Genomic DNA, 20,651 nt, shown 5'->3' with positions numbered 1-20,651 from the left:
AATTTGAGGTATCTAAGTTATTGCAAAAACAAATTTTTGAAATTTTAAAGTTTTGTATATAAGTCGAGTTATGGATATGTTATGCTCAAGAGGTTAAGCCTTATAATATATGTTTTTGACACTCATGTCAAAGGGGGAGATTTTTTTATCTCAGATTGGTTTTGACAAGTGAGTGTCAACACACTAAATCTATTTACTTAATTCATGCTAAACTAGTAATACATGTTGAGCACAACATGTAAATATTATATCATGTCGAGTTGCAATGAATGTCAAGCCACTCATGTGCTGAGTCACTCAAGTGTCGAGCAAATAGTATATGTTGAGTAACATAGAAGCCGAGTAGACAGACCATGCCGAGTGATTCAAGAGCTGGGTAAATAGTGGATGCCAAGCAATGTTGGTGTCGAGTCACAATATACATAATAGTGTATGCCAAGCATCAAAGACTTTATATGCCGAGTAAGATAGTTTTGACATATTTGTTTGTAATGCCACAAACAACTATGTAAACCATTTTTTAGCCAACTAAAGATTATATTTCAATATTTTGGAGATAAGGATGAATCTCTATTTTGACTCCCTATGCAATTACATGCAACCAATCAGAAAATGGGAAGGTTTAAGTAGCAAAATGGATGAATCTCAGCCATAGATTCATACCTAACCCTAAGCCACCAAAGTTTTCTTAAGGAGAACAAAACCCTAAGCTTACATAGAGAGTGGAAAGGAATTGAAGGGGTGAAGAGAATAGTTTGCACGTGAAAATAGAGCATTCATGGTGATTGAGAAGAAAGAGTGAATTTTAGAATTAGTTAGAGAATAATAGAGGATAAAGGAAAGGATACAAAAATGAGACATCTGATCAAGAAGGATCAAGAAGACATTGTTTAGAGGTGAGCTATTATTAGGCAAGCAAGTGCCAACCACAAGATATATGCTGAGACATTTTAACAAGTGATTTCAGTTAAATCTCTTAAGCAGAGTAGTCCTAATACGCTGTAGGAAATCCTTTCACAGGGTGCTTACTTAGTTGTAAGTTGAAGTCCTCTATCAAGGCACACTTCTAACAACGTGTTGAAATCCTCTAACAAGGTAAGACCTAATAGTCTTTGTAAGCCTTTAACAGGGCAAACCTTTCACAAGGTAGATCATGTTTCATGGTCAAGACATTGTAACCTTAATTGGATATACTTTATTACTGTAATAGTGAAGATTTGTGGGTGTCATCCCCACCCTAGTTTTACCTTCTCACTTGGAGGGTTTTTGGGTAATCATATATGGTGTTATATGTGTGAATGCTTACATGTTTACATAATTTAAATGTATATGTTTTACATGTTATTTCAATTTATCTATTGAATGTATGAGATGGATATATGGTGAAAGTTTTATGGATCCAAGTTTGAACTACTGATTCACCCCCCCTTCTCAGAAATTCACCTTTCCTATTGTAATTCCAACAGATTCTTGGTTTAGTTTTCTTGCAAAATTTTAGGCCCTTTGACACTTTTGCAATCTATTATTCAACATATTTCTAAAGCTGTCCTTAATAGTATCAATTAAGTTTCTTGCTTCTTTCAGAATCTTAGCTGGATTTTCCTCTCATTCTTTAAATTCTTTACTATACTCTCACTATATGTTGTACGAGTATCGATTGACATATGAACATGGATGCTCTATTTAAAAAACCCACCCTATTATCTTCTATGTATATGTTTTCACTTTGTCTTTACCGATGGAACTTAGCACTCATTTTCATAATCTATGTATCTAAACTAGGCTTATTATGGTTTTACATTTGTGAATCTTGTTAAGGACAAGGTTTCCTTTAACCTTGGCTAATTATTTTATATTAAAATGATTATTTCTAACCAGTTTTGCTTCTTATCATGTACTAAGCAACATTACTCTAGTTTTTTCTAACTAGTATATTAGATACTTTCATAAATATCTACGATCTTTTAATCTATCTTTCTAACCCACCATCTCTAGATTAAAGATTTATACTGGTGGCAGAATATTGGTTTTTGTTGGCTTTGTTTGTGTTGACACACAGTAGAGAATTTACAAATACTATGCTTATGTAAGGAGGATTGTGTTCCTATACCAACTCATCTTCATACACTGGAATTTCCCCTGCAAATCAAATCTATAACTATACTGAAATAGTGTGATTGCAAAACCATGTATAATGTTCATTTGTATACAACAATGATTCGATCAAACAAACTGGGGAATGCCCCTTTTAAGCATGTATAATATTGGACCTTGTCTCGGGCTAGACTGGAGGTTTTCTTTCTCCATTCTTTCCTACCAGTGCCCATTTGAATGTAGCAAAAACAAAATGTAAATTTTTATTCATTAATAAAATATAATTCAAAGGCTTTGGCCGTTTACTGATAAAAAAAAAAAAAAAACTTTTGAATAGATAATATTGTAGTTTTTCATTACAATAAAATATTTAATTTCTTATCATATTGTACTATTGAGTTTGAACACAAGACTAATTTATTGACTAATTTGTAATAAGTTACATTTAAAATCTAATTTATATATTAATGAACTATTTTTTACAATTTGTACATAGACTAATTTATTGACTTATTTATAACACACAACAAATTGAGCCAATCAATAATTTGTAAAGTATATTAAATATAAAATTTTATAATAAAACTTTACAAATATTTTTTAGTCAAAAATAACTATATGTGATTGGTTAAAACTAATTGAATTTATGGAGAAAGTGAACACAATAATATTTGCCTACAACAAGTACAATAATGGAAAGACTAAATAAGGATTTAAACTCTCAAGGAATATAATCTATTAAAAGGGAGTGGATTCATATTAAAACTTTTGTAAGACAACCTTCTAAAAATACTTGAATACTTATAAAGTGTTACGTATTGGATAAAGAAACGTTGACTAAGGGAACAATTGTTGGGTGAAGTATTAATCACCAAAACAAGTTAAAAAGTGCAATTTTCTTTACTACTAATATGGATGCATAAAAAGGTATGAAATATCTTACATGAAATTAAAAAAGACATGAATAAAAAGGATCTCATAAACACTGCCAAAGTAACCACCGACACAGTTTTGAACATAAGATGGGATTAAAGAATGTGGCACTACCCATTATGGGTCTTCCACATCATCTCCTCGTGACAGGAGGGCAATAGAAATAAAAAATCAACAAGCTTTTCAAACCTAGTTTCGAGCTCAAGCTATTCCTTATCATAGGTAGCCTTGAATTCAATGCCCTATTGCGGATAAAAGTATTATCAAGTAAGGCTCACCACTTATGAATTAATACTCTAATGTAGATTAGTATTCATAAGCGGTGAGCCTCAGATTAATCCCCATTAACTATATGATTAGGTGAGGCTCACCGCTTATGAATATTAGGGAGATTATACATATACATACACACACGCACGCATGCACGCACACACACACGCACACACACACACGCACACACATATATATAATACATGATCTGGGAAGGAGAACCATGCTTTTTCCTATGTGTAGCTATTGAAATAAAATCAATGAGGTCCAAAATTCAATGGCCAATATGATCTTTCTCCATTGTACTACTTCACCAATACAGCGAACTATACATGGGAATAATGATGAGCCTTTTAAATATTCCATGTAGATCGTGCACACACCAACTATTGTATGAAATGTTGCTATGTTGACCATAGAAAAATTGAAACTACATGAGATCAGAAAAATCAATGGTTTGCATGTGAGTAATAAAACCATTGCGTGAGGCCATTAATTTGTGTACATTGGATCATTTGCTCCATGGGAAAAGCCTATCAACTTTATTATGTGCACAATATGAAAAAAATTCAACCATGACCGGATAAGGTGGACCCACCCCAAAAAAAAGGTATTGTATGATCCATTTAAATACTATGGATTAATTTATAATATTGATTATAAATAATGGGAATCATAATTATGACACATAAAATATGGTGAATATATATAAAGAAGAAATTTGCAAATAATACATTTGAGTATGAGTAAGGAACTAATATTTATTATTATTATAATCTTTAATATAATATAACATCATCAATATTCAGAATATGATGAATCTTATAATATTGATATAAATTATTATTTCTATTATCATTAAAACTACTTATTCCAACACTACTATTATTGGATTTACGATTAGGAGTAAACAATGTTACCAAGGACAGGCTTGTCTAAGTTTGTTCAATCAGATCTTTGTCCCAAGACAGGGTAGGGGTCAACAACCCATGATCCTTTGAGACTTGGGCTTGGACTTGTAAACTTTGTGGGAATCCATTGCACATTTGGCATCTAAGCAACTTGGATTGTTGAAGTTGATGAAATATCAACCCCACAGCTCCCAAGAATCACCTGAATGCAAACACTTGTTACAAAAAGAGAGGAGCAAAAACTTATGAAGGCTCGAATTCCCAGATCCACAGAAGAGACATTCTTGATATGCAAAAAATAAATTTCTATTATCAATAGTGAATTAATAAATTACAAAGAGATCAATCTTTATAAAAGGAGATCAAAACCCTAATAGGTAACAAGCCTAGATTGCATGATAATAATTAATAAAAGAATTAATTATTATATGCCCAAAGTTTAGCTTAAGTAAACTAAAGATAATAAGTGACTTAATAATTAAATCAAAATAATTTAATTAATAAAGCAATATCTTATTATTCTAACATGGATAACATCTACTTTATCCTTCATTGAGTTGAAATAATAAAATGATCAGATATATATTTATCCTATTCCCATATGGATAATAAGAGAAGGTGATGATGTTTCCAAGGAGGGGCTTGTCTAAGTCCAAGCAATTGGATCTTTGTCCCAAGATAGGGTAGGGGTTAGTGACCCATGATCCTTCAAGATATGGGCTTAGATGTGTAAACTTTGAGGGAATCCATTGCACATTTGGCATCTAGGCAACTTGGATAACATCTATACCTTCCAATCCTAAATTCGAATAATAACAATGTTATTATTAAGAATAAACTGGGTTTCTAAGATTAGCATTACTAACTAAATGGAGAATATCTTCAATATTATTTTCTATTCTCTAGTAAGGAGTGTCTTATGTTATCAAGGAGGAGCTTATATAAATCCAATCTTAGGGTTTTCCCAATAGAGGATAGGGGTTAGTGGTCCTTAAATCTTCGTAAAATAGACTTGGACCTGCAAACTTTGATGGAGTCCTTAGATGGTATCTAGTGAACTTGATTAACATTGTACTCTTCGATCCACAAATCAAATAATATTAACATTTGGTATAATATTAAATAATTACTTCCTAATTATAAAACTTCATCTTTTTATATGAGTGATAACAAATGAACAACTAATTCTATTAGGGATCTAGCTTGGAGTAATTTAGCATGACTCACATTTCCTTTGGAGCTTATATACATACATGTGTACTAATGATCACTTGTGGTTGAAGGATTTTATTGGAGAAGTGAATTTTGTAAATCATCTTCTTGACTCTAGTGAACTATAAGGTATTAATCAAGAATATGTGAGTAATGTGTCTTCATCGTGTTTGCTTTGTGTTTTCATGCATCCACCTGTCTACTTTGTGTTTTCATACATTCATGCATTTACTTCATATTTTCATGCATTCATGTGTATACTTTGTATTTTTGTGCATTCACCTGTCACCTTCGTGTCTACTTTGTGTTTTCATGCAATAAGATGTATACCCCATAAATCAAATATGCTTTGTATCTATGAGAAATGTTGTGTATGAATGATCTTTGCTTGAGGAGAAACAAATTTGAGAGGGAAGGACTATGATATCCCTATCAAAATGAGATCTATTAGTTACAACATAAATAGTGATACAATTATAATATTTAATCATATTTATAATATTTAATATATTATATTAAAATATTAATATAAAAGTATGAAATAAATCAAGAATAGAATGATAATATAATATTATTATAAAAATGATATTATAATAAATAAAATATATTTTACATATATAAAAAAAAGTTATATTATAGAATTACTATACACAATAAAGATATTTATAATAATTCAATAATAAATATTTTACTATAATTAATTGTTAACATATTAAAGTAATAATATGTTTTGAATTAAAATAATATATGATATATAATATTAAGATATAAATTAATATAAAAGTAACTATAGATGAATTTATTATTAAAGATAGATTAACAATATGTAAATCAAAAGGTATGAACCCATACCTCCAAATGATACACCCAATCGGAAATAGCTTGATATAAAGGTACAATATTTTGAATAAGGAAAGGGATAAGGAGAAAATGATACATGAAAATCAATAGTTGGAGGAATAAAGAATAAAAAAATCAATTTAAAATATGAAGTACAAAACATGAGACATTAAAACATGGATCATCTCAAATGGATCACTCAATGAGGAATCTCAACCATTCCTTAACTTTGAATCCACACCACTCATTTCATTTATATTTATATAAAGAGGATGGATTTGAAGCTCAAATGACCCATTCACTTAGATTTCATTGTTACATTGTTGAATTCATAGCTCTTTTGTTTAATTACACTTAGTAATTAGCTCATCTCTCCCTTCAACAATGGAAATTAATACTAAAATCATGTTAGAATTACATTGTTTAACTTGAATATCTCATTCTAAGCATGTATTATCAGTGATTAGGGCCTCAATTTGAGGGCAATCAATCATTGCAATCGAACTCTTCTTAGATAGGGATACATAAGAAACTTTTGTTAGCTTCATTTTTCTTGCCATTTGGTTGAAATGATGTATTTGGACTAACAAGCTAATGTTCTATTTTAGTGTGTTGTTATTTGTAGGTACAAAAATCTACACGCGCACACATGCACACACCCACACAAGCACACACACACACGCGCGCGCGCGCACACACACACACACGCACGCACACACACACACGCACACACACACAAACACACACACCAGATAGGTGATGTTGATGCCTAACACCTGCAAACCTGCATCACCAAACAAATATCCATGTACACATATGTATATAGAATACAACACAAACAATGACAATGATCATGACATTGTGTAGATCTCACAAGGTGAGTGACTATGACTTTATCCCTAGCCACATAACCATATCATATATACAAACACATATATAAACATCCAACATAATTATTAATCAAATACAGAGTAAGGGTTAGATCAAATCCATAACATAATCCAACATGAGATTTTGGTTAGTCCCTTGACCAAAACCAATAAACAAAGAAATAATCATAATTGTGTATGTAACCATATATGGACAATAATTATGGTAAAGTAAATAAGAATCATAACATATAAAGAACTTAACCATTAAGAAAATTTTGAAACTTATATAACAATATATATCAATTACAATATAAGCGTCACATTATCATAATTAACTCTTTAGTCATTATAATTGATTCATCTAATGTAATCATAATCATTGATAAGTACCTCATATAGATCTATCACATGACCCCAAAATATCTAGGTCCTAAAATATCATGGACATATAGGAAGACATGACAAAAGACACCTAAAAGTTTTATCATTTCTCAAGCTAGAATGTAAGTTATTATAGTTGGAATAGAATGAGTACTGCGAACACCTCAAACACTCCCTAACTTCTAACACACATTTTAATAACATGTTAGGGTTGGAGAGATATTACAATAACTATGGTTTGATGATAATTAGGTTAGTGGTTTCAAATGTCGACATAATAAGACAAAATGAGTGGTTGAGATTCAAAGCCAAGACGAAGTAAGGAGATCAAATTATCCTTGATCCATGTAAGATCAATCATCTTTTCCCATGAGTTGATTTAATTTTTCCCTTTTATTTAGTAGGTAAGGGAAAACATGAGTTATTGATCTTCTCGTAAGTAATTACATTAGCCATGTGCAAGATTTGAATGAGTTGGTTTTATTTAATTAAATGAACTATACAAACAATTTATTAAATCAATTACATAGTTAATTTGATCTTTGTATCTAATCTAAATAAATTAAATTTAAATAATCAAAGATTTTAATATTCCATTCATTCTTAGACTTGATTTGCTCACATTAGAATATATACAATTATATTTCTACTCTCTAAGAGATATTAATTTTGAAAGATCAATTCAAATTTATTGTTGCAAAAATCATTCAACAATAGACAAAACCATTCCCCTAATTTTCACCATTAAAAAAAATCGCACTTTATCTCACAAAATTTCAATTAATTTTTTAATTATTTAAACTTCCAAAATATTTAATTTATCCATCTTCTTACATTTCCACGGGTTTTTTAATTTATCCACCTTATTACATACATTTCAAGGAGTCCTCATGGACGGACCCGAACTTATTATCAGTTGACTCCCAAGTAAATTAAGTTGCTTTAGTAAGAATATGAATATCTTAATTGAAATTGAGGTTAAAAGCTTTGACATATAAGTCATCAAAGAAAATAGTGGAAAATGTTTGACGTCTATTTTGGAATCTGGTTGTGTGGTAAGCTGGTCTCCAAGCTGCCGTAACCATAGATTTGGAGGCGATTTGTTCAGAACTAGAAAAAGGGCGTTCCCATGGAGACGCCATGGCTACTACAGTTTGGAGCAACGTTGCGCCGGGATTTCTTCATTAAGATCCGGGACGCTTCTCAGACTTTTCAAGAGATTTTCCTTCCGGTATGTAGCATAAAATTCCTCCTCAATTCATTACTTTTCTGTTCCAAAATTTTTAGTTTTCTTATTTTAAATTGGAGAAAAAAATGGCCAGATTTTCATATTTTTCATATTCCAAGCCCAAATGGATGTCCATTACGATGACACGATCACACTGCATGATTTTAGAAAGCAGTTGTGAATTTATAGAAGAAGTTATAAAAGAATTATACGTTAAAAGCTTAATTCGTTTGAGTGGCACTCGTAGTACGATTTTAATGCCTGATAGGCTCGAATAGTATGCGACTCATAATTTGATCAATACAAGAATTATGATTTTAATTGGTGAATTATGCTTATTAAGGGTTTTTGTAGCTTTTACACATTGCTGATTTGGTACAGTACATAAAAAATTGGATAAGTTTGTAGGTTAGCTTTTACAGATTGCGAATTTTACATGGCGCGGGGCACGCTTGCATCATATTGGCAAGGTTGCTTCTTTCTGTCTACGTCATACATGGCTTTTATTTTGTGCGCTGGGTTTTGACCTTGTAACCAAGTTGGGTTAATTGAACCCTGCCGTTTTGCCCGTACAAGTAACCTGTAACCGATTTTAATTGATTTTGCTCAGCAATCAGAGGTCGTCATTGCTCGTATTCTACTCTGGTTGTTTTTGCCAGTGTTTTTTCATATCAATTGCTCTGTTAAGGTAGTACAAAGTTTTATTTTTCCGCTGTTTTTCTATGGCTCATTATGAAATGGCAATCTCTGCAAAATGGACTTCAGGAATTTAGAACGGAATGGAAAAGCTTTGCAGATTTTTGTTTGTTCAAAATATCTAAAAGAATAGACAACTATCTCTCCAAATTAGGGTTTTCCAGGAATGAAGTCCCCAACTTATACTTTAAGGTAATAAAAGGTGACATGTTGATTCTCATTTTATATGTTGATGATTTGCTAATCACACGAGAAGATCATCTTATAACTAAATACAAGCAAGACCTTGCTTGTGAATTTGAAATGGAGTTGTGAATCTTACATTACTTTCTTGGCCTAGAAGTATGGTAACAAGATAATTGCATTATCTTAAACCAAGTAAAATACACTATTGATATATTAAAGAGGTTTGAAATGATGGATATCAAACCTATGTCGACACCTATGGAAACAAACTTTCACAGACTGAAAGAAGTAGCTTCAGAATCAGAATTAGCATATCCTACTCTTTATCGTCAAATAATTGGGACCTTAATGTATTTGGTCAACACCAAACCAGGTATTTGCGATGCAACAAATACACTCAGTCAGTTCATGTGTGAACCTATAAAATTGCATTTGGTTGCAACAAAACACATCTTGAGATGTCTTCATAGAACCATTGGACTTGGATTAAAGTATGACAATGTTGACCTAAACCTCCATGGATATTCAGACTCAAATTGGGCTGGAAGTGTTGTAGATTGAAGGAGTACTTCAGGATGGTATTTTTGTTTAGGATCTGCCATGATATCCTGGTTCAGCAGAAAGCAATCCTCAGTTGCACAAAGCTCCACTGAAGCTGAATACATTGCCACATTTATGGGAGCTCAAGAAGCAATATGGCTAAGAAAACTATTGGTTGGATTGTTTGGGCAAACTCTGGATTCCACAGTTATTCATTGTGATAATCGAAGTTGCATAAAGCTTTCTGTGAATCTTGTATTTCTTGATAGGTCCAAACACATTGGATTCCTTATGACTATGTTAGAGACATGGTGGAAAGAGATGTTGTTCAATTTAGATACATTAGTACAGATGAACAAATTGCAGATATTCTAACCAAGTCTCTCTCAAAGACAAAAGTGGATCATTTTAGAGGTAAGCTTGGTATAGTAAGAATGTAAGCTTTTTAATTGGGGTTGATACTCAATAAATTGTACAAATGATTTATAGAGATATATTATATATAATTTTTATTATGTGAGTTATTACATAATCTCGTGGAAACTTCTGAAAGGTGACAATCTTTCAATGAAGTTTACTTATGGTTACTATTTTAAAGTGACGACTTTAACATAGTTTAGCCTACTATCATGATGGATATCATATGGTTGATATTTGCTGACATATCATGATAGTTCATATCTCTTACTATAATATGAACTAGAGTAGTGTACAACCACAATGAGTTGTATTATTGAGATATGTCATGGTGGATGTTCTAAGACATAGCATTTGTGAATATGCCATGAAATGGTATCATCTTTGGTAGGCTTCATGAGACATGTTGGCAGTGCACATACCAAAAAAGATATGGGCATGGAGAATATCATATGGTTGATATTGTTGAACTGTCCATACTCTTGGTGATACTGTGAGGGAACATTTGCTATGGTGGATGTCATTTTGATATCTATGTAGACCATAACCCTCAATGTTGCATTGGGGTAATTATGATACAATAGCTCACTATATCACATGGATAGAAATCATCCTTTCTAGCTAAGAGGGAGTGTTAATGATTGTAGCTTCATGATGACTTGTATTTGTAACATTCCAAAATTTTGAAAATATTGTGAAAATCAGGTAAGTTTATGTAGATAGGGTTTCATATATCTAATTGCAAAGTTTTTAGCAGAGAAACCCTAAATTGATTAACTCATGCCCTAGGTTATGTTAAGACTTTATCTTTTATAACTCAAGATTGTATTAAGTGTTTTAACCATGTTGTTCACCTAGCCAAAAATATTTTATCCTATGGTTGACACTATCATTTTCCTACATTTTCCTAAGTCTTATATCCGAGCGGGAATTCGTAAGTCATAATAGGAATATTCCTTATTCTTCCCCAATCTCTCGATTTAGTGTGAAGTGTAGAATTGTAAAGGCTATTGTCCATGTGTCTTGACCTTACACCTAAGACTCAAGCATATCACCCTAAGTTTGTCTTTGTAAAGGTGAGAATACATCTTGATTGTCTGTAACTTCTGCAATTTTTTCTGGTCTGCTAACTTGCACCCTTCTATCTGCAACCAACGTGACTGAATCCTTTGAAAATCAAGGGTTATTCTCTGCTGTTCACGTGGAGGTCTGTTGGGCACCATTTCTCTGCAACTCATGCCTAGATTTTTCTGCCACTCGCATCCAAATTTCTTTGAAAATCGAGGGTTATTCTCTGTTGTTCACATGGAGGTTTGTTGGGCGCCATTTCTCTGCAACTCATGCCCAGATTTTTCTGCCACTCCAGTCCAAATTTCTCTGAAAATCACATGTCTATTTGTGGCCTGTTTTTTCCATTTTAAAAAAAAACCTTAAAAGTGGTTTTTTTTTTGCCTATTTGGAGTTGTCTAGGTTTTTTACAAACCTTTTTTGGTTCTTTGTGCCCAAACTTTGCCATTTTTCTAAGCTTTTTTGCAACTAGGGCTGTTTTTGTTTGAAACCCTACAATTCTGTACTGGATCAAACTTTTTTTAGAGATTCTTGGTGGGTTTTTCAAGAGCTCAATTGGGTTGTCCTCCATTTTTTTTGGGTGTCTCAATTTTTGAGCTAGTAGATCCAAGATTTGACAATATACTTCTATTGGGTTTTTTGAGCTCTCTTTTGGGTGCCTCTTCATTTTTTCTGGATCTTTTGTTTTTTTGCCTCAAAGTAAGAGCCTTAACAAATTTTCACACTTTTTCATTGAAAAATGTGCTATGGCATCTCTAACTAATATTTTGCTCGAGGGAAATGAGAAGTTCAACGGTTGCAATTATGGCACGTGGAAACAACAAATGCTAACCATCTTCGAATATTGGGACAACGATAAGGTGCTTTTGGGTACTACAACTCAACTTACTCAAGCTGGTTCTGATCTAAGCAATCTGGTTTGCAGCCCAAAGCGAATAGTGCGGAGCACTTCGAACAGACAAAATCTGCCTTTTACGCTTTTTGATAGCTTTGTGCTCTGGATAGATTAACCATAAAGGGAGGGTATTAAAATAATAGATATGTTTCTATTATTAGTTAATGGTTATCTATTTGTAAATATTAGAATGTTTCTAATATTACTTAGTTTGTAGTTATTTGTTAGCTTCTTTAGCTTTATTTTAACTAGAATAATATATTTCCATTCTTTACGATTGTTTCCTAAGGAAACATCGCTTTATTCTTTTGTATATATAGATCTCTCGATCTCTGTTAATAACAAACAAGTATTTTACCAATTACTTCGTAATAATACATACATACATACATACATGCATGCATATCTATATACATATGTATATATATATTTATAAATATATATGTATATCTATATATATATTTATATTAATGTATATATATGTATGTATATATGTATATATATGAGATATATTATATACATATACATATATGCATTATAATAATGATAATACATCAAACAAATTTCATTTTTGATATTGACCATAATGTTGATTCTGTGAATCAACTTAATATCAATGAATGCTAACAATAATCGGAAATTCAAGAAAACTATGGTGGCACAATCAATATTCACTGTGGTTATCACAGCCGATAACATAATTGACTACTGCATATTATCGCTTTCAATATATTTTATAAGAGTCGATCATTGTATCGATTGTCTTGCATTTTCATTATTATTAAGTTATGACTTGAACATTATCGATCAAATTCAATGATATATATTAGCAACAACAAATGAATGATTAAACTATTAACAAGAGTATGCCTCAGGTAGAGATGTCCCATTATGTTATATATATGCTCATTGAAAGAGTAACTTGGAACACTAAGAAATCTACAAGTGCTATTCTGTGTTACAAATAGAGATTCTTATCAAATCTTCTCAAGTGAAAGAAATATACCATCATTGTATTGAAGTTCATTATTTTCTCTTAGCTCTGCATTACCATTACATAGACAATCTCATTAGAAGAAAAAAGAGTTAGAATATAATTCTAACCTAAGTACATTATAGTTCCATTACATACATCAAGGAAACAAGCTAGAAAATTTAAAATTTCCTCTATTTCTAATCTGATCAGAATTTAACAATTCTAATTGAATCCTAATCTGGAATAAGCGCAAGAAAATTTGGGTTCTTGTATCCATTCAACCAAATTTAAAAGTAGACTGCTGTATTTGGTATTGCTCACTGATATTATTACGGCAACATGTTCTTTTTGTTAAAGTGGTAGTGTTGTTCGTGAGTAGTTTATGAAATCATTCCTCAATAAAGAGGAATAGATTTTAGATAAGCACCCTATTTTGTAATTTCCAGTTAAGTTCTTGTTGGAGCCACTTGTAGTAAGAAGGGACCCTCCCCTATTTCTGGGAGGAGAGAGTAGTCTCACTATACATTGCCTTAAAAACAATTTTGAAAGTTGTAGTTTTAGTAACTTACAAAACTTTTAGCCAACACTCACCAAGCCCTTGAGGCTAGACATGTTTGTAAAATTCAGGGGGCAACTTTGTGTAGTTGTGTTAGTAAACAAATTTGTCCTTCAAACACAAATACATAAAATAACTCCAAACACCCAAAGTGAAGTACAAATCACACTAACAGTTAGATAGATTATCATGGGATTGATAATCTTCCTTTGAATTATCCAAGTACAGCTCCCCATGCAAGATTTGCAATAAATCAATTACACTACAAATGATAATGCTTTTAACTTGAAAGCAAGGAAGGCACACAAACATCTATCCATAAACATTAAGTAGATGCAGAAAAGCTTAAATATAGAGCAAGTGAATACAAGGAACAAATACATAGCCCACTCTTGTAATGTTCCTATGCAGCAATGACCAAGAGTGTCCTTGTGTGTCAAAAGGCACCTTCGGAATCAACTTCTACTACACCTGTAGGCACTTTCCAATTTCCATACAGTTCAAGGAGGGTAGTGGCCGTATGGTGGCAACCAGACAGGACTGTACGGTTGTGAATGTAAGCCATACGATATCAATTAGTAGGGGCCGTATGGTGTAGCAAGGTAGGGGTTGGGTTGGAGATGGTATGATGGTGACTGGGAGGCCATATGGTATGTGGAGGGAGCAGCGGTTCGGTATGTGGAGATGAAAGGGCCATATGATAGTGCTTGGGGGGCTGTATGATGGTGAAGGGAAGATGTCGTGCAGTGATGGAGATATACGGTGAGGTGTAAGAGGCCGAAAGTGATGCAGTACGGTGTTGTTTCTCCGATTCGCTAATGCTAAGACCTCCAGAATGGAATTGACAACTTGAAGGAAAATGTAAAGAAGACACCAAAGTATATTGAGACAGTAACTGATAGATATATTCCAGGCAAAAATGGTGTTTCGGATTTGCCAGATCCGAAGTAAAGAAATACAATGGAGGGAATAGGGTGAGGGTTGATTCTCACTGAAACCGCTAGAGCCAAGTAGGGAAGATCTCTCACTTTCGAAATGTCGAACAATATAGAATTCCAATAGGAATTTGTAGTACAAAGAAATAATCCAAATTGCATACATACTACTACCTACATGTCGTGCTTACATACCCTTCAGAGAAACTTCTCGACGGTTTACAAAGATAGCTGATGGCCATACCTATGGAAACAATTAAGTAAAAATGGGTCCAAGATATACTAAATCAATCGGCCCACTAACAAAGGTTTGATTAAATATTTATTTTATGATGAGAACATTACAGTCCTTCCATCCCAAAATTCGCTTGTCCTCGAGCAAATGCAAATCCAATTCTTGAAAACCTTCTGTAATCAACTTCTTCAATTTTGAGTTAGGTAGCAAGTAGATCTTATCACTGTAGTAAATGATATTATCAATAACTTGGTATCTTTCATCATGTATATAGCCATCCATCAACTGGCATGCAAAAGTGTTCTTGGAGCATTCGACCAATAGATGGGCTCGCCAATTATCCAAGGAATAGGGCAAAGTGTTCACTGCCATTTTTTTACTTGCAGTGTCTGGGATCGTATCATGTTTAAAAATGGCCTCCATCTTCTTGATGGTGACTTCCCTTGATCCTTTATTTTACATTCCTCCTAGCAGCACCTTCTTGTCATCTGTCTCAAATGAAAAGTCCATCCTCTTGAAACTTTGGGTGTACTGGTTAAGGCTCTCCACCCACTGGATGCCCAATATGATATCAATATCAACCAAATCTATGACAAAGAAATCATCTGTCAAAGTATAGTTTCCCATGGAAATTTTTAGCCATGGGATCACATGAGTGCAAGGTAACAAGGTTCATCCAGTATCCTTAACCTCAAATTCTCCATGCTCTATTGCATGCAAGCTTTTACTAGTGACCAAAGATGAATTGATGAAATTGAGTGTGGCGTCACTATCAATCATGACTGTGACTCATTTCCTGTGAAGTGTGTTGCGAACCCTGAAGATACTACTTCCAGCCATTGTAGTGAGGGTAGCAATGAAACCCCCTTTTTGTATTAGAGCATTTATTCTCTCCTAATGGTTAATTTCCACATCAATCATTGTAGGTACTTGTCCTTCGTTGTCATCAGGAAACACCTCAATGTAATGAATCTTGCCCTTCCCAAGGCAGCGATGACCTGGTCCCCATGGTTCCTTGCACTTGAAACAAAGCTTTTCCCTCAAGAGCTCTTATCGAGAGTCTTCATCCAACGAAGGTTTTTTTTGAATTGGCTCCTTGTCTTTGTCTTCTTGTGGGGACGGTGTTGGCGTAGCTATGCGAGTTTCGGAAGAAGATGCAGTCGTGTCACGCACCTTCTTAATAGCTTCGTTGAGTGCGCATGGGCTGAATCCTTTGATCCAGCCTCTCAAAGGCTCTCTCAGCCCATCTATGAATAACACGATTCAATGCCTTTCAGAGATGTCTGTGACTAGTACTGACAACCTTTGGAACTCAGTGATGTAATTGTCTATCGTACCTATTTGCTTTAGCTAAGCTAGATCTTTGAAGTTTAGTTTGAGGATCCTTCCCATCGAATCGATCGATGAGTCTCTCAGTGAACTCGACATAAGAGGTTACTTGGTTGTGGCTGAGACTGACTAATCCATGGTGCCACCACTCTTGCACCACTCCTTCCAGATGGAGTGCTGCGAACTTGATTGCTTCCTCTTCGGCCATCGGGTTGAGTTGGAAATAGGTATCTGCCTTCAGAACCCATGCCTGTGCGGTAATGGCTCCAAATCCATCAAATGGTGATAAGTTTACTTTTTTGATCTTTCTCCTAAGATCATCATTAAAATAACCACGATTTTCCCAACAACGATTTCCCCAACTTGAATATCTCATTCTTAGATCAACAGTCTCTGTAAGATATATCACTTTCCATATTTGTGTTCCGCCAATCATCCCGAAGTTTTTCTTGCATTTCTTGAAAAGTTGGCTCTCTTTCTTTGCGTGGTGCTTTCGTCCTTGGAAGAAAGATGGGTATCGAAGGTCGATAGCGAGAGGGTTGAGAGTTTGTCCTTCTCGTAATATAATCATCACTATGCCCATTTTGTTCTCCTGTTGTCTTTCCCTTAGCCAATTTTTATAGTTTTTCTTGCATAAGCCTTTGGGTTTCGTTGATTTCCATTTGGTTTCTACTGAGCTCTCTTAAAAGATTCATGAGTTTTGTCATAGGATCTTGATGATCTGCCATTCTACTAACAAGATTATTTCACCTTCTTCGGGTATAAACTTGCATTCACTTCCATAGGTTGGTAGAATCACTGGCTTTGATACCACCATAATGTTCCTTTGCAGCAATGACCAAGAGTGTCCTTCCTGTATGTCGAATGACACCTTTGGAATCTACTTCTGCTACACCTGGAGGCACTTTCAATGTCTGTACGGATCAGGGAGGGTAGTGGCCGTACGGTGGCAACCATATAGGACCGTACGGTTGTGAATGTAAGCCATACGATATCAACTAGAAGGGGCTGTACGGTTAGGGTGCAAGCCGTACGGTATAGCAAGGTAGGGGTTGGGTTAGAGATTGTACAGTGGTGACTGGGAGGCTGTACGGTATGTGGAGGGAGCAACCGTTCAATATGTGGAGATGATAGGGCCGTACGGTAGTGCTTGGGGTGCTGTATGATGGTGAAGGGAAGATGTGCATTGATGGAGATGTACGATGAGGTGTAAGATGCCAAAAGTGATGCAGTACGGTGTTTTTTTTTGATTTGCTAATGCTAAGACCTCCAGAATGGAATTGACAACTTGAAGTAAAATGTAAAGAAGACACCAAAGTATATTGAGATAGTAATTGATAGATATATTCCAGAGAAAAATGGTGTTCTGGATTTGCCAGATCCGAAGCAAAGAAATACAATGGGCAGAATAGGGCGAGGGTTGATTTCCACCGAAACCTCAAGAGCCAGTTAGGGGAGATCTCTCACTTTCAAAATGGTGAACAATATAGAACTCCAATAGGAATTTGCAGTACAGAGATAATTCAAATCACTTACCTACTACTACCTAGATGTGCTGAAATACCCTTCGGAGAAACTTCCCGACGGTTTACAAAGATAGCCAATGACCATACCTACGGAAACAATTGAATAAAAATGGGTCTGAGATATACTAAATCAATTGGCCCATTAAATATTTATTTTATGTTGGGAACATTACAACTCCCTCACATTCACCAATGAAGACTAATTGAGAGAACACGAAAAGTGCATATCTGTTTCGACAACCAGCTTAATCGAGAAACTAAGTTCCAAATCACTTGGGCTTACATTTGTTGGTGGTATTGAAAGCAATCATATTCAAAACTCAGGTCAATATAATCTAGAGAAAGCAATGACAATTTCACAGATTTAACAAAGCTTTTTTCATTTATTCAACACCAAATGAAACTTGAGTTCACAGACTCAAAACTTGCAGAACAAATACATAGAAAGAAAATTTGCACCCCCTTTTACAAATACGTTTAGAAAATTAAATTCCCACATAGGCATGTGTAAGAAGCATAACCCCCCTCACAACTTTCTATTGCCACTTTATCATCTTTGCTTTCGGTGATCTTCATCAGTTTTAATAACTGATTCTTGGAAGTTGTTTCCATTTTTACCTCTGATCAGGATTAATGTCTTACAAATATTAGAGTTATAAATAACCAAATACTCATAATCCATGTCAAAGAAACATACAAATGGGCTCTTGGAGAGGTGGCACTTGTTGGTGATGATGTGTTGTCATCATTTTATAACTGTCATTGACAGTCTTGAAATTACTCCACTCCGATATCCATAACTATTGATTCATTAAGAATTTGACAAAACCATTTGGAGATGTTGTTTTTTGAGGATCGCTGCAAATGTAATAGCATTGCCATAATGTTTGGTATGTACTTTCCAAATGCAGCCTCCTTGTATATTTATAAGTGAGCGAGAGAATAGACATGTCCTTTCATGGGTCAGGTCTATTTATTATCATAATTAAACTCTTATGGCTATATATAAATAATCTTGATGTAATTTATCCGAGCAAAGCTACAAAACATCAACACTCCCTCTTAGCTAGGGAGGATAAACACATGCCTATATATTACCTCAATGTAATATAAGAATATCTTTGATAAGAAGATATTCAACATTTTGATATCACATTTGATATCATGAGTATTGGTCTTCCAGAATATCGACATTCGATATTCACCAATTACTCAATAAGGTTTGATATCACATCTAATATCATGACTATTGGTCTCCCAGAATACATGATATTCACCAATTACTCAAAAATGTTTGATATCACATCTAATATCATGAGTATTGGTCTCCTAGAATATTTGATAATCACCAAACACGCTTTGAGTAATGGCCTTCCAAAATGTTGAGATGCAAGAGATTCGCCAAGTAATGAGTAATGGCTTTCTAGAGCATCAAGTTATGTGATATTCACCAAGTACTCTGTGAGTAATGGCCTTCTAGAACATCAAGTTGCATGATATTCACCAAGTACTTTGTGTAATGGCCTTCCAGAATATCAATTTGCATAACATTCACCATATACTCAAAAAATGTTTCTAAGGTATGTGCACATGCATTCTCATAATGCTTACCTTATAAACATTCACCATGCAAAGTATAATATATCATGATCTGCATAGACATTGTAAGATATCCATCAAAATAGAAAATTAAGTTATTGTAAGATCATCGCCTTTCAAGTGAAGAGAGCAGCGGATTTGATTACCAAACTTCAGAGAAGGAGAGACAAGTTAACCAAAACTTTACAATTGACTAGTTCCGCTCCTAACTCAAGAGGGTGATTGCATGGGTCCCATAGACTACTTTAGTCTCGTGGATGCCATTAAAATCTATCATATCATATCATATCATCAATAACTTATGCAAATACAAGTGGCATCATTTGGAAGTTGTCACTTTCTCATGATGTACACAGGGGGTAGGCCCATTAAAATCACATAGTCACAAGGTATATTCATGAATCACAGTCCTGTTGATTGCTACAATTTATTGATCACTGGAGAATCCATGTCAACATGATTTACTCCCTTAGAATCAGTATGACTGAGATTATCAAAGGTTGATTGAATCACATCCTCTATTTGCTCCATCTTTTTCAAGGTTGTCTCTAATGAAATGTTAGGCTCCCTTTGAATCTTAATCTTTGTCTTCCTGCTAGAACATTCTCTGAGGAAAAGATCAAGGCACGTAGCTCTTATTGAAAATAAAAAATAGGAGAGACTCAAATAATACTCAAGGATAACAAATACTTATTTGCGCATCCTTGATACAAGTTTCTTTACAATTTTGGTGCTTTTCCACCCTTGAACTCTTTATGCCTCAAATGTCACTGGCTTAAAAATAGTCCGACCTTCTTTTCCCTTATATTAAATACTTTGTAGTTATAAACTTGTTCCTTGCTGTCCTTGTCACCTTATTGGGTGTCCAACCAACCTTTCTATCTCCTTGTCATTTGCCGCTAATATGCTTCATCTCATAGTTTATATTAAACACTTTTTCATATTTAAACTG

The 20,651-nt window shown here is 33.9% G+C and overlaps 1 protein-coding gene across 2 annotated transcripts in view; it reads left to right on the top strand.

Annotated features, from left to right (window-relative positions):
* Positions 1-8,533: 8,533 nt before the first annotated feature.
* LOC149543915 (uncharacterized) overlaps positions 8,534-20,651 on the top strand; it is a 354,620-nt gene continuing 342,502 nt past the window's right edge. Inside the window, exon 1 of one of the 2 annotated variants that reach the window (XM_089798562.1) lies at positions 8,534-8,744. In XM_089798562.1, coding sequence (XP_089654688.1) covers positions 8,643-8,744 — 102 coding nt within the window. In that variant the 5' untranslated portion in view covers positions 8,534-8,642. The remainder of the gene's footprint in view (positions 8,745-20,651) is intronic. The other variant, XM_089798563.1, reaches the window with a different exon arrangement.

The sequence above is a fragment of the Cupressus sempervirens genome, chromosome 8, assembly GCF_028749045.1.
Source record: "Cupressus sempervirens isolate cs-2001-9-10 chromosome 8, ASM2874904v1, whole genome shotgun sequence".
Classification (NCBI taxonomy): domain Eukaryota; kingdom Viridiplantae; phylum Streptophyta; class Pinopsida; order Cupressales; family Cupressaceae; genus Cupressus; species Cupressus sempervirens.
The sequence above is the reverse complement of the archived record's forward strand: the minus strand, read 5'-3'. Positions and strand labels throughout refer to the sequence as shown.